The sequence below is a fragment of the Indicator indicator genome, chromosome 28 (genome assembly GCF_027791375.1).
Source record: "Indicator indicator isolate 239-I01 chromosome 28, UM_Iind_1.1, whole genome shotgun sequence".
NCBI classification, from domain to species: Eukaryota; Metazoa; Chordata; class Aves; order Piciformes; family Indicatoridae; genus Indicator; species Indicator indicator.
The window spans coordinates 9,289,054-9,302,830 of record NC_072037.1 but is presented as its reverse complement, the minus strand read 5'-3'; the positions used below and the strand labels follow the sequence as shown (position 1 = coordinate 9,302,830).

General features: G+C 44.6%; 2 protein-coding genes across 2 annotated transcripts; one reads left to right on the top strand and one right to left on the bottom strand.

Annotated features, from left to right (window-relative positions):
• Positions 1–440: 440 nt before the first annotated feature.
• B3GALT9 (beta-1,3-galactosyltransferase 9) lies at positions 441–1,995 on the top strand. Its single transcript, XM_054393242.1, has 2 exons — positions 441–446; positions 895–1,995. The coding sequence occupies exons 1-2, from the start codon at positions 441–443 to the stop codon at positions 1,993–1,995; spliced, it is 1,107 nt and encodes a 368-aa protein (XP_054249217.1).
• A 2,884-nt stretch (positions 1,996–4,879) lies between these two features.
• Positions 4,880–13,225, bottom strand: PSMD5 (proteasome 26S subunit, non-ATPase 5). The gene is made up of 10 exons (XM_054393347.1): positions 13,053–13,225; positions 12,707–12,851; positions 12,420–12,533; positions 11,666–11,794; positions 10,822–10,931; positions 10,015–10,157; positions 8,839–9,030; positions 7,638–7,747; positions 6,162–6,302; positions 4,880–5,683 (listed from the first exon to the last, which is right to left on the bottom strand). Exons 1-10 carry the CDS (start codon positions 13,223–13,225, stop codon positions 5,426–5,428), a joined length of 1,515 nt encoding a protein of 504 aa, XP_054249322.1. The 3' UTR covers positions 4,880–5,425.
• Positions 13,226–13,777: the final 552 nt, after the last annotated feature.

Here is a 13,777-nt window from a genome sequence, read left to right as displayed (position 1 = left end):
CACAGGGGTTCACTGCCCTGGATGGGGAAACCACTGCCCAAATGGCACAGCTGTAAAAAAATAAACTCCAGGAAACCAGCAACAAGCTGGCAGATGTAGCATGGATTCACAGTGGTACCAGAGGACCTGTTTCACCTAGTAAGCCCTGGCAGTTTCTTCACTTCTTTTGTTTCTCAGAGACCCAAACCCAAGTGTCAGAAATTAATAAAAGGAAAGGCTACAGTTTTGCTTCCTTTGTGTTTTACACAGCTGCAACATGATCATCCTCTGAGATCATCTTTCCTCCCTGCAGACAGGTGAGGTAAAAGCTGTTGTCTAGGGGTACTGGACAGTAACTGGATCCCACAGACCCAGATACAGACACTACCCTGTAACCTTCTGCCAGGGAGAAGCTGCTTCTGGCATGCACACAGACCCTGCTACAGGGAGAACTCACCACCATGCAGGTAAGTGCTTCAGCTCACTGTTCAGCCTGCAGCAGGGAGGCTGGCATGAGGTTGTTCCCTCTAGGATAGCAGGGATCAGAGCTTCCCTTGGGCGTTTTACCTTGCCTGCTTTCCTACAGCATAGCCAGGCCAGGTACCAAAGGCTCTTCTCTAAGGACACATTAACATTCTGGGTCTCAGGCCTCCAGTAACAGGTAACAGACAAATACTAAGCTGTTCCTCAGTACAAATGCAAGCAAAGGACCCCTCTAAACCAGAGCATGTTAGTGTCCTTCTCAGCATGGGATCTCCCCCTGCCAGAAGTAGGGTTGCTTAAGTGTCTGGAAGGAAAAGAGCCTTACACTAATCATACAAAGTCCAGGGTCTACAAGTCATGTTTTGCATGCTGAAGGAAGCCTTTCTGCTCCAGTAACAGGAGAGTTCAGTGTCCATTTCTCCTCTTTCTCAGCTGACACTCTGCAGGCTCCGGACTCATCAGTGGTGCTTCATTCTCTTTAATGTTTTGCTTTTCCATCTGCTGCTTTTCGGAGCAGATTTGCTGGAGGAATACTTCCTGCGGTCACTACCTCTTTCTTACACTGATGCAAAGACTCTGGAAATCAGGGAGAGGGCCAGGAAGCTTGATACAGATCCTCTAAAGGCCAACCTCTCTCACGCTGTCAGCAGTGCAGCAACATGCTCTGATCAGGAGATATTTTTGCTTGTTCTTGTCTGCAGTAGCCCAGAAAACAGGACAAGACGCAATGCGATCAGGCAGACATGGGGCAACGTGACAGCCGCCAGAGGTTATGCTGTCCTTACACTCTTTGCCTTAGGAAAGCCAGCTTCAGTAGCCACCCAGCTGGAGATCAATGAAGAGTCTCAAAAGCACAGAGACATTATTGAAGGCAGTTTCATTGATTCTCCTGAGACACAGACACAGAAGATGTTGATGAGTGTGGAATGGACAGTGACTTTCTGTCCTCAGGCAAAGTATATTCTGAAAACAGAGGAGGACGTGTTTGTCAGTATCCCAAGCCTGGCTGGATACTTGCTTAGCTTACAACAACTGGAGGACATTTACATTGGGAGGGTCATTCATCAAGGAATGCCCATCAGAGACCCCGAGAGCCCTGGCTTTGTGCCCATCCATCAATACTCAGAGGAGTTTTACCCAGATTACTGCGACGGGAGTGCCTTCATCATGTCCCAGGACGCCGCTCGCAAGGTGTACGTGGCTGCCAAGGAGGTGCCAGTTTCAGTGCCCCCTGATATTTTTGTTGGGATCTGTGCTAAAAGAGCTGGCATCACTCCCATCCACAGCTCTCGTTTTTCTGGGGAGAAGCACATCAGTTACAATCGATGCTGCTATAAATTCATTTTCACCTCTTCCAACATGCAAGAGGACGAGCTATTTAAAGACTGGAAGGAAACAAGCGATGGGGAAGATTGCTCATTACTGGAGACCTACTATGGGCTGGTGTCCTGCAAGGTTCTGACCTATATTGATAAGTTCAAACAGTTTAACTTGGACAGAATTAAAAGTGAGCTTCTTCATTTCGTCGACTAAGATTGAACTCCTGTGCAGAAAGCCTGCATTTTCTCTTACCAGCTGCTTTCTCTTGTCAACATTTAGCAGCAACCATCTCTCATAGTTCTCTTCCCTTCAACAGCAAATGAATTCTCAACACTACAGAGTTAGAGCAGCCAGAGAACAGGATGTACTCATAAACACCTACAAGTGCATGTAAACAAGTAAGAAACAAAAGGGTATTGTAAGAAACTTTGTCTGTTTCCAGTGTTTCTTTCTCAGACTTCTGAAGTCCTCTACCTTAAGCCTACATGCCTGCATTTTTTATCTGAGGCATCACCTGCTCCCAAAGAATTTTGGAACCAAGGGGAATCTTTCAATCCACAAAGAGAGCTACTCCTGAGCAGTACCAGTGAAACCACAGAACAGCTTAGAGTGGGGACAGACATGGAACCATCATGGGGATTGCTTATGTTAAGCAGCCCAAGGAGCCTCCACAACCTACCTGTTGGAGAATCTTCTATTTCTGCCAGCCATGGCATCAGAGAACACTGCCACAGAGCCCCACGCAGAGCATTATGCTAGAGATCAGCAGTGAGATCAGAAACAAGTTCACCAGCATGATGGAAACATCAACCTCATCCAAAAGCACTGAAATTCCCCAAGTTAGTAACCAGTTACGGAACATAAAACCTACCTATGGCTGTGTCCTCCAGGTGAACTCCTCCACATCAGCACTTTCAGCAGCAGAAAGATCAGCTGAACAGAATTGTTCTACAGTTGAGCTGGGCACACGTGGGAAGAGACACACATTTACTTCTGAGAGTCCATTTGTTCTTCCTGCTGTGACCGAAGGAATTGGAGATGTGCTCTGAAGGATCCACAGCTCTTAAGTACCAAGTTATGCTACTTGTTGACCAGGGTCAAATGATGAGCTTTGGTTTTAGGGACGGGTTTTGTTTGGTTTTAGCATGTTACCTGAACTTGCATTCTCCATCATTCCATGTTTTTTCCCCTCAATTATCTCCACTGTTTACTTTATGGGGAGAGGACAGAGACCACACACTTAACTTTTTTCCACCATATAGGATACAACAGCAACAACATGTAAATCATACAGCAACATACAGCATGGGCAGGTGTCATGGGTTGAGCTGAACCTGATGCTGATACATAACCCCATGCTGCCATCATGCCAACTTCAAAAGGAAAATGCTGGCTGCAGCAAAGTATCATGGGGCTTGAAGTCAGATTGTAACAGGAGAGGCTTCCTGTTTATTTCTGGTTTGGGGTGCTAGATCTTTTCTGCCAGGCTTGGGTGGGAAGAAGTCACTCGTTTTTGCATTTTTGCTGACTTCTGCAAACAGGTCAAGGTAATTGTGCTTTGCATCATTTCCACTAAAACTCTTTTATCTCACTTCTTTATCTCAACCCAGAGATTTTTTGTGTGTGTGCATTGTTTTCCCTCCTGTGTGGAGAGAGAGGGGGCCTTGTGAGAGTAGGTTTTGTTAAGCCAGGCCAGCAGAGAATGCTAAGGGGTAAGTATCTGATCAATTAATCACTGCTGAGCCCAAAGCTCAACAAAATAAAGCATATGTGCATATCTCAAAAACCCCTCGTTTGGCATCTCTGTGTATTCTAAAATATTGTGTTTGGCAAATGCACCAGGCAAAGCAGATGCTAAAGACTCAGCACACAGAGTAGCCTTCAAAAGCAACAGCTGAAAACACACATGGAGGAGACTCATGAATTGCAGAGAAGGTTTCTCTATTGATTTCTTTTGGAGATTTCAGGATACAGCTCATACAGAGCCACCAACGCATGAAGCCACCTCAAATAACAAAGCTCAACTGTCCAATGCAAGAGCAAACTAAGAACTTCTGTACTCTTTTTCATTTCCTTTTAAGTGCTTTCATGTTTTTTCTGGACGTGGGATTCGTGAAGCTTCTGTGCTCTCTCTGTTCACAAATGAAACACTGAGTACTGTGTTCCTCACTAGCAGATGTTTATTATGCACACCGAGGATGAAAGCATCAGCAGGAATAAGATGTTGATGACAACTTTTATAGGTACTAGATCACGAACAACAAGGTAGATCACCTGCACTCAGACAGCTTATTGAACATTAAGGGAACTACCCAGCTTCTCTGAGCCCTCTGGCTCCTCAGCAGCAGTTTTGGGCATGCAACAGCATCACCTCTGCTGCAGCTCAGAATTACTGTAAGCAAAAAGAGAGGTTCTGTGTGACTAGGATGATTATACTTCACTTGGTAGACACAGGGTACTTTCCATAGAGGTACACTGACTTGACACTACCAAAGAAGTGATTTCATATTTTATTATGCTCCCTTCAGCTATTCCTTAGCTTTGTTTCTTACATCCTCAAAAATGTAAACCTTTTGTATAAGGTACATTGTGATCTCTGTTTATAGACAGACACTAGTGTCCAGCTAGTCCTGCATCTCACCTGCAGCTAGCTGATCATCTTCAAAAGAAGATTACAACCTTGTAAGGTACTGCTTCCATTCCCCTAATTCAGCTCATACCCTCAAATATGAAAGCTTTACATTCTAACCCCTTTTATTCTAACTCAGGCATCTAAAATATTTTTTTTAAATAACAAGATTTAAAAAAAAAATCTGTTAAAAAATAGTGTAAACAATTTAAGATTTGGTTCTGAAGTAGATTTGTAGTGCTGTAGCTCATGTTCCTTTCAGCAAGTCAACTGAGCTGCCACACAAATTTGCAGTCAACAAGGGAGACCAAGCTCCCAGTTTGGTTTTATAACACCAGAGTGTGCATTCATTTGTTTTTAAGAGGGCTAAAAGCTTTTTTTTTTGTTTTGTTTTCATCCTCATTATAAAATGTAAACAAAATATTCAAGCAAGACTCACATCCAGCAAGCCAAAAGTAAAATAGAATCCAGTTTGTGCTCCCTCCTGTGGACAGAATGTCACTAGCTTACTGCTACCAACAGGGTATCTGACAGAACATGACAGGCTAAATGCTCCATGTAAGAGCCTACTTCAGCAGATATAAGAAAAAAAAAAATAGAGAAACTATGGCAGCATCTAAGATTACAAACCTCAGAGTTTTGATGTTTGGGTTTTTTAATTGAATTGTGATCTGCTGAAGAAACAAGATAGGAACTCCAAACCCAACAACAGTTTACCTAAACACTGATTAATTCTGCAGAGTAAGACAGTGAGCAGCTGACAGGGTGCTCATCTTGGTGACTTGTCTTATGAGAACACACAGAGACCTTCTGCCATGGCATTCTATGGGAAAATAGGCTGTGCCCTATAGGGTTTGATTTGCTCTCATGACTCGTTTCAGAGTCCAAGTGCTTCACAATCCTTTGAAGAGACAATTCAAAGAGACTCCAGCATGGGGAGTCTTTACACCTTATATCTTAACACTTATTTCAGCAACATGGTTTGCAGGAAGGGGAACCCAGACATCAGTGACATTATTCTGCTCCTTCCACAGCTGTAGTAGAAACTGCCTTGACATAGTAAGGGCCCTCCCGCAAGTAAGCCCTGAGCCTCAAGTAATATTGATTGCCAAAGACTTCCGCGATGGTTTTGGAGTTCACAAGGGCCTTCACCAGTTCGTATTTGGCATCCTTTGAAGCTTTGTCAGGCTCCACAGATCTGTCTACAATGTACTCCACGAACCCTGGACTGTCAAGCATCAGCTTCTGGGCCCATGGTTGGTTTGCAATAGCCTAAACGAAAAGACAGAGGGGAGGGAAAGGGCAACAGCTCATTTTGAAGTCCCCCAAAACAGTCAGGCAGTAGTTTGTTAGGCAAATAGCCAAGGAACAGATGAAAATGAAATGGGATATTCGTTCTACACAGTAGTTACACAACCACTCCTCAAATTAAGCAGCAGGGTTTAACTCTGGAAAGCAAATACAGCTCAGTGCTTACCTTAAGTGAATTATCACAGCAGTGCCTCTGATATCAAAGCAGCAGCCCAGAGCATGGCTGTGGCTTTTTTAATCCTCTTCAGTTCATAAGAAATTAAGCACTACAGGCATGATGGCACTACATGGCTGCTGCATGATTTAAATGGGGGGTGCCAGTGGGGCTCAGTGATACAGGCCTGACCTCTGACCCCTGCAGATGCTTGTGGCATTCACTTCACCTGGACTGAATGGCAATACAATTCAGCACTAATCTTTAAAACCAAGAAGCACTTACTGTGAACACCCGTAAAGCCCCACAGTGCAGATCAGGGAATGGCTGAGTACTGATGCTCCTGAAGAGTTCCAAAGGCTGGCTAGACAAGGATGCAAACCATGATTCAGTCATTCTTAGAAGGTCTTCTGTCTGCTGCTCTGGCTACACAGAGCACACAAAAACAGAAGTTTGATTAGGATTATGAAAAGCTTGCAAACTGAGTATGCGTTCAATAGTTAGGAAGTTATTTAAAATTAACCATCAGCAGATTAAACCAAAATAGTTTATTCAACTTGCAACTTATCTTCACAAATGAAGAAATGAGAAGACTGCAGGGGCACCTTAGAGCTGCCTTCCAATACCTGAAGGGATCCTACAGGAAAGCTGGAGAGGGACTTTTCATAGGGGTGTCCAGCAATAGGACAAGGGGGAATAGTTTGAAGCCGAGGGAGAGCAGGGTTAGACTGGAGCTGAGGAAGACGTGAATGCCTCCTCCCTGGGGGTGTTCAAGGCCAGCTTGGATGAGGCCTTGAGCAGCCAAGTCTAGTTGAGAGGCATCCCTGCCCATGGCAGGAGGTTGAAGTAGATGATTTCTAAGGTGTCTAAGCCATTCCATGATTCTATGATTTAGCTTGGAGGAAAGATGTATCAAAATCACTTTCAATAAGTGCTGTGCTGAGTGCAGCCTTGCAAGACAAATGAAAAAAGACTTATTGGCCCACTTAAAGCTCCATTATCACAAGCAGATCACTCTCTCCTTACAACACAAACACATTAAAGCATTTACTCTCACTCCCTTGCCAGTGCTGTCTTGAGTTTGTGTTTTATAAACAGATGTCAGAACACCTGGCTTCTTACAAACAAATTCGAACTTTAAGCAAACACATATTAAGGAATCTCAAAACAGTCAAGTTATTGACTGGTCATAACTGGAAACCTACCTGAAATAGAACACAGAATGGCTTAGGTTGGAAGGGACATTAGAAATCATCTACTCCAACCTCCCTGCCATGGGAGGCTGAACAACCCGAGCTTCCCCAGCCTATCCTCAAAGCAGAAGTGTTCCAGCCCTTGGATCATCTTTGTGGCCCTACTTTGGACTCGCTCCAACAGCTCTGTGTCCTTCTTATGATGGGGACACCAGAACTGGACACAATATGCAAGGTGGGGGTCTCACAACAGCAGAGTTAAGGGGCAGAATCCCCTCTGTTGCCCTGCTGGCCACGTTCCTCTTGATGCAGCCTAGGATATGATTTGCCTTCTGGGCTGCATGAGCACACTGCAGACTCATATTGAGCTTCTCAGTGAATACACCCAGGTCTCTGTTCAGAGCCACTCTCAACTCACTCTGTACCCAGCCTGTATTTGTACCTGGGATTGGCCCAGATTCTGCAGAAGATATTCACACAGACAAATGCACAATAATTTCATCCTTGTGTATTTAAACAAACAAGCAAACAACAGAAAAAACCCAAACAAATCAAACCACAAACTTACAGGCAAGTAAAGAAGAGAAGAAATTGCATCCAAGCACCGCAGCCGTAACTCCGTGGGGGCATTCTTGGCCTGATGTCCTATTTTGGTTAACAGATTTTGGAATCTACTTCCTTTGAAAATAAAAACATAAGGATTTTACAGACAGACCTCTACAGGAGTACAAAGTCACATGTCACTACACCAACCATAGTCAGAGCGTTTCTCAGGTTCAGTGTAGAACACAAATTCTTGATCTACTGTAATAAAAGCAATCTCAGATCCTCTTTGCTTCATACGCATCTAAGAAAGGTCAATCCAAAGCTGATATTAATTCTCCAGACTACTCAGACATTCCCAAAAAGGAAGTTGTGTGTCAGAGATAACCGAGTTATCTTGGGAAGAATGGACTCTAGGACACTTGCAATTGTAAACCTCATCCTACAAAGCTCCAATAGCTGCCTGCTAATGCAGATTTTCACTTCAAGTCTAGACTAGCAGCAAGTCAGCTAGTACCTACTTCCAACCCTCTGAACAGTTTCATATTAAGAGAAGCAATGTGGTCTTTGCAGAAAACATCATTACATGAAAATTCAGGCTTTTCTAATCCCAGGGAGAAGATCATGACATCAGGAGTCTAAAGTAACACAACTACTGATGATTCCCATGATGCAGCTCCCTAGAAAAAGAGTAATTTGCATCCCACTTGCGACTCCAGAATTCTATTTCACACTGCTATGTCTGGCAGACAGCTAAAAACCACCTCATTTGCTACTCAGAATCATGGAATATTAGGGGTTGGAAGAGACTTCAAAAGATCAGTCTAACCCTGCTGCCAGAGCAGGGTCACCTAGAGCAGATCACACAGGAACACATCCAGGTTGGTTTTGAATACCTCCAGAGGAGGTTCCACAGCCGCCCTGGGAAGCCTGTTCCAGTGTTCCATCTCCCTCACAGTGAAAATTTTTTTCCTCATGTTTACATGAAACTTCCTATGCCTCAACTTCTCCCCACTGCCCCTTATCCTCTCATTGGGCATCACCAAGAAGAGCCTGACTCCATCCTCTTGGCACTCAGCCTTTACATAAGCATTAATAATTATTAGCTAAATAACTACAAATTTCAATTCATTTCTCTTGCACCAACGCATGTTTCTTGTATATTAGGACATACAGAAAAAGTCTGACTAAAGGGGGAACAGAAAAAAAAAATAAAAGAAACTAACTGGTTTTCTGTAAAACCTGTTTGCCTTCCACATTTGATCCCAGGATTCCAAGCGTGTCCACAGCCACTCCGATCATGGTTGGATCATGACTCTCTGCCATGTCAAAGACTTTTTCCACAAAGACAGGGTAGCGTTCACAGATCTGTTGTGGACTGTCTACAACAGCCAGATTTCCAAAGAACTTAACAAACCCTGAAAGAACAAGACAAACAATAAATTAATTTTTAAAACCAAATAAACAAAAAAAAAAAAAAACCACCCCACAACCCTCACAAAAACACAACAGAAAAATCACACATTCAGAGTGGAAGAACAGTAATTTCAGCAATGTCAAAAGTAAGTATGTATTATCTGTTTGAGGCTCCCCAGTTCAAGAGAGACAGGGATCTACTGGAGAAAGTCCAACTGAGAGCTTCAACGATGATTAAGGGACTTCAACATCTCTCCTACAAAGAGACACTGAGAGAACTGAGGCTGTTTAGTGTGGAAAAGAGAAGGCTGAGAGGGGATCTTATGAATGTCTAAGTATCTGAGGGGTGGGTGTCAGGATGAAGGTGCCAGGCTCTTTTTGATGGTGCCCAGTAACAGGACAAGGAACAATGGGTAGAAGCTGGAACACAGGAAGTTCCACCTCAACAAGAGGAGAAACTTCTTCACTGTCAGGGTGCTGGAACCCTGCAGCAGGCTGCTTAGAGAGGTTGTGGAGTCATCTCCTCTGAAGGCTTTCAAGACCTATCTGGATTCATTCCTGTGTGGCCTGCCCTAGGTGATGCCACTTTGGCAGGGGGGTTGGACTTGACAACCTCTAGAGGTTCCTTCCAACCCCTGCCATTGTGTGATTCTATTAAGCCTGAATACCTCTTGTGAAATGCATCACAGTAAAGACAGAAGTAAGGAACAAGCCAGTATTTGGGAAGTCACTTAACTTATAACCTAACAATTGTCTTCTTGGATTCAGAAACTAATTCAAACGTATAGCACAGCCTCTCCTGTACTACTGCTGTTAGCAATATTATTCCTGTAAACATTCATGCACTCATTTTTGGGTACATCCAACATACACAATAGTCAAAAATTCACATGAGCTTTCAAAACAGAGATTTAAGAGTCTCCTCCTCTTCAGGCAATAATAAAAGCAAGCAGCAAACACCAGAAAGAAGAAATGTATGATGTAACCTGGTAAATAGAAGCCTGAGAAAGGATCAGACTCTGCACCAACGATGATGTTTGAAATCTTATCAATAACTCCTTGCTGAGCGAGATACTGACGGCCATGGGGAGTGTGGGCCAGCGAGGTCACCATCTCTATACATGTAGCTCTGGAACAGAGAAACAGTTTGGCCATGTTTCAGATGGAGTCTTGAAGCACTCAGTGTTTAAGAAAAAACAGATTTTCTACTCTCAAGACAAAAACAAGCTACCCCAACCGTGCAGTACTCCTCCAACCTCACCCAGTTGTCTTAATTTAGGTGTTTAGTTGCAAAGAATTCTGAAGTATTTAAGCTGCAGCTCACTGTTAAGAATTATCTCAGCACAATGGAGAAACTTCAGCTTGGGTCTCAGATTTAAGCATACAGTACTTTACACTCCAGGCTGTTTGAGAATGAGAGAACAAGAGGGAATGGCCTTAAACTGCAACAGGGGAGGTTTAGACTGGACATGAGCAAAAACGTTTTCACAGTCAGTCATTGGAATGAGCTGCCCAGTTTGGTGGTTGAGTCACCAAACCTGGATGTGTTTAAAGGTCATTTTAGATATGGTGCTTGGGGATATGGTTCAGGGGTGAACTTTGTAGAGTAGGGTTAAGGGATGGACTTTACAATTCCAAGGGTCTTTTCCAACCTGAATGATTCTCTGTGTGTGATTCTGTGTAAAGAGGCAGACAAAGTGTTTTCCTTAGAAGGGTTTCACAAGAAACAGACACTAATGTGTTTAAAGAGTGTTGAGTTTTAACAATGGGGAAAAATTTCACTACCAACATACCTGACCAGCACATCATCTCCAGTCAGCTCTCCAATTAACTCTGATATTAAGCCACTGTTTGCACAGTAATTCAGTGACTCTGCTGACACCGAAGAAATCTCAACAATTAACTAAATAAAAAGCACAGGGGGAAGAAAAAAGGATGGTTTATAAAAACATTTCTATGTCAACAATTCCCAGTAATGGCCAAATACATCTTATAATGCTGACTAACTCTCTACATAGAAAGTATAGAATTTCAAGATGTTTTCATGATTAAGCTAAATGTTTGCTTGAAATAAGCTCATAAGGGGTTCCAAGTTCACAGCACATGCATCTGATTTCTAATCACAGCCATCTTTTCTTCAGAGGATCATCAATGCTATCCCCATTAAGCTCTAGAATATTGTATTGTTTCTCCTCTGCCATACACATCTAGGCTGCCCCCCCTTGGCATCTGTCTTGGCCGCTTCCCCATTCCAGAAGTTTCAACAGCACTTCACATCCAAAGGTCATGAGACTAAAGTTGCTATTTTACTTTCAGAGAAGCAAACGTTTTACTCTATCTTTACTAATTCTGTGGAACCCCTCCAATGCCTTAGGCACAACAAGTGCAAAATAAAAGATGCAAATAGTGCTTCACACTTTTGTTCCACAAACCAACATTATTTGAGGGGCACTGCTGTATCCTTCCTACTCCTCTCCAGTCTTGACTAAGCACAGACATGACAAAAAGTTTGTACAGAAGAGATGAATACCAATTCAACAGCAAGCCATAAAATCCAGATTGCAATTCAGAACTGCTGGCCAAGAGAAGTGCAGCACCCCCCTGCCATACAAATACTAATGTGGATGGCCTCCCTACCTCATAAACTCTGTATCGAACGATGTCACTTGTTGCCATGACATTTTTCAAGTCACTCAACAGACTGCTCACAAACAAAGCCTCTAAACCTTCTTGAGTCTGTGCTATTCTTGAGAGAGACTTGATGGCCTGGAAACAAAAACAAGCATTTATTAAGAACAAAAAAAAAACAAAAAAAAAAAATCAAACCAACAAAGATAAGAAACCCCAAGATGATCTGACTTAATTTCAATGTTATTTACTAACATTTTAAATCAATTTATACATCTCAACTTGTAATTCAGTCTTCACTAACTGGAACAGGTTGTCTTGGGAGGTCATGAACTGGACCCTGGAGGTGTTCAAGGCCAGGCTGGATGAGGCCTTGAGCAATCTGGTCTAGTGGAAGGTGTCCCTGCCCATGGCAGTGGTGTTGGAACTAGATGATATTGGAGGTCCTTTCCAACCTAAACCATTCTGTAATCTATGAAGAGCCAGCTATGGTTACTGTGGTCCAAGTCTCTATCATCAAGCTCAGATCTATGAGCTCTCTTTGGTATCAACAGCTGCTGGAAGATAGCAATTCCAGGTGCATTTTCTACTACATCCGAGCAACTTCTCAGCTTAAAGCACCTACATGCTTATAACATTTTTCAAGCAACATAAGCTCTCTTTTCTTCCAAGAAGAGCAGAGGCTTCCATCTCAGACAGCAGAACAGATGTTCTGTGGAGTGCCTACACCACTTTGTTAAGAAAGAAGGCATGCAATGCTTACCTCTTTAGCCACTGCTATTTTCTCTCCACCAATGCAATTTATTATTTGCCGTAACAGTTCAGGACTGTTGAGAATTTCAGTAACAGCCTCTGAATTTTCAACAATCCTCCCAACCTAAAGACATGATTAAATAATTACAGAAAATAGCAGTAAACCAAACTTTTTTCCCCATCATTCAAGCGCTGGACCAACTGGCCAGACAAAATGACCATTTTTGAGGATACTCAAAAATCAACTGGATAGTTCCCTGAAGAGCTCAAGAGAGAGCTCTATCCCCTCCTCCCCACCTGACATATGGTGAGGATCTTCACAGAGTCGTCGGGGTGGAAAAGCCCTTTCTGAAGTTCTTCTCTGAGGTTCTGGATCACATAGACCGGGTCCAGGGCCTGCAGGAGCCTCTCCAGGATGGAAACACACGCAGACACTTGCTCCCTGGGTAGGACAGAGAGGAAACTAAGCCTTCCAGGACACGGACGCCGCGGGGTGCTCTCCGATCCTCAGCTGTGCCTGTCCCCACCCTGAAGAAGGGCAGGAAAGGAGATGGGGTAGCAGCAGGCGCCACCCTGCTGCGGAGGAAATGGAAAGAGGAGACGGCGGGGCCGGGTCAAGCAACTGGGCCCGGCCACCACTCACCGGTCATTAACGCTCAGCAGGGCGAAGAGCGCTCCCAGGTGATCGTCGCTGAGGCAGGCGCGGAGGGCTGCAGGCGGAACGGCTTGCACGGCGAGCCGCAAGGCCCGCAGCTCCTCCAGCGGCGTGTCCCGCCGGGCCGCCCGCTCCAGCAGCTCCACCACCGCCTCCGCCATCTTGGCACCGTCGGAAAGCATCGCGAGAGCGCCCGCCCCTGGCAACCGCCGCGCGTCGCCAAGGGCCTCCTTCGCGTCCGTCCCGCCGGTAACAAAATGGCGGCCGCGTTCCGCCCCTCCTCTTGGCTCCGCCCACGTCGCGGTTTGATTGGGCAGTCGAGCGAGGGGCGGGGTTATAGCGGGGAGTGCCTGCAGGGGCTTGGCTAGGCGCCGGGCACCCCCAGGTTTCGGGAGAAAGGGAGAGAAATGGTGGTGTAGGCAGCTGGGAATGGAAAAACCTCAGCCAGGAGAGTCCGGCCGAGCCTGCCAGCGCCCACAGGCAGCGGACACTCGCTGGACTCTGGAGAACAGTGTCTAGAAGGGTAGGGCGTTGTCACACGTGTGACATGGGGATTCGGCCCTGAGGTGACAGCTGCACTCCAGGGATGGTGAAAGAACAAGAATTTAGTAAGGAGTTTCAGTTGAAATATGCTCGAGACATCACAGAGAGTACCTAACCCTGAGAACGACATAAACCAATGTGTATTACGTGTTCTGCTGCTGCTCACTTAG

Coding starts and splice junctions, on each gene's coding strand:
- PSMD5 (XM_054393347.1), bottom strand. CDS start 13,225: ATGGCGGAGGCGGTGGTGGAGCTGCTGGAGCGGGCGGCCCGGCGGGAC. Junction 10,158..10,821: donor GGAGATGATGTGCTGGTCAG/GTATGTTGGTAG, acceptor TCTCTGTTCCAG/AGCTACATGTATAGAGATGG. Junction 7,748..8,838: donor ACAGGTTTTACAGAAAACCA/GTTAGTTTCTTT, acceptor TTATTTTCAAAG/GAAGTAGATTCCAAAATCTG.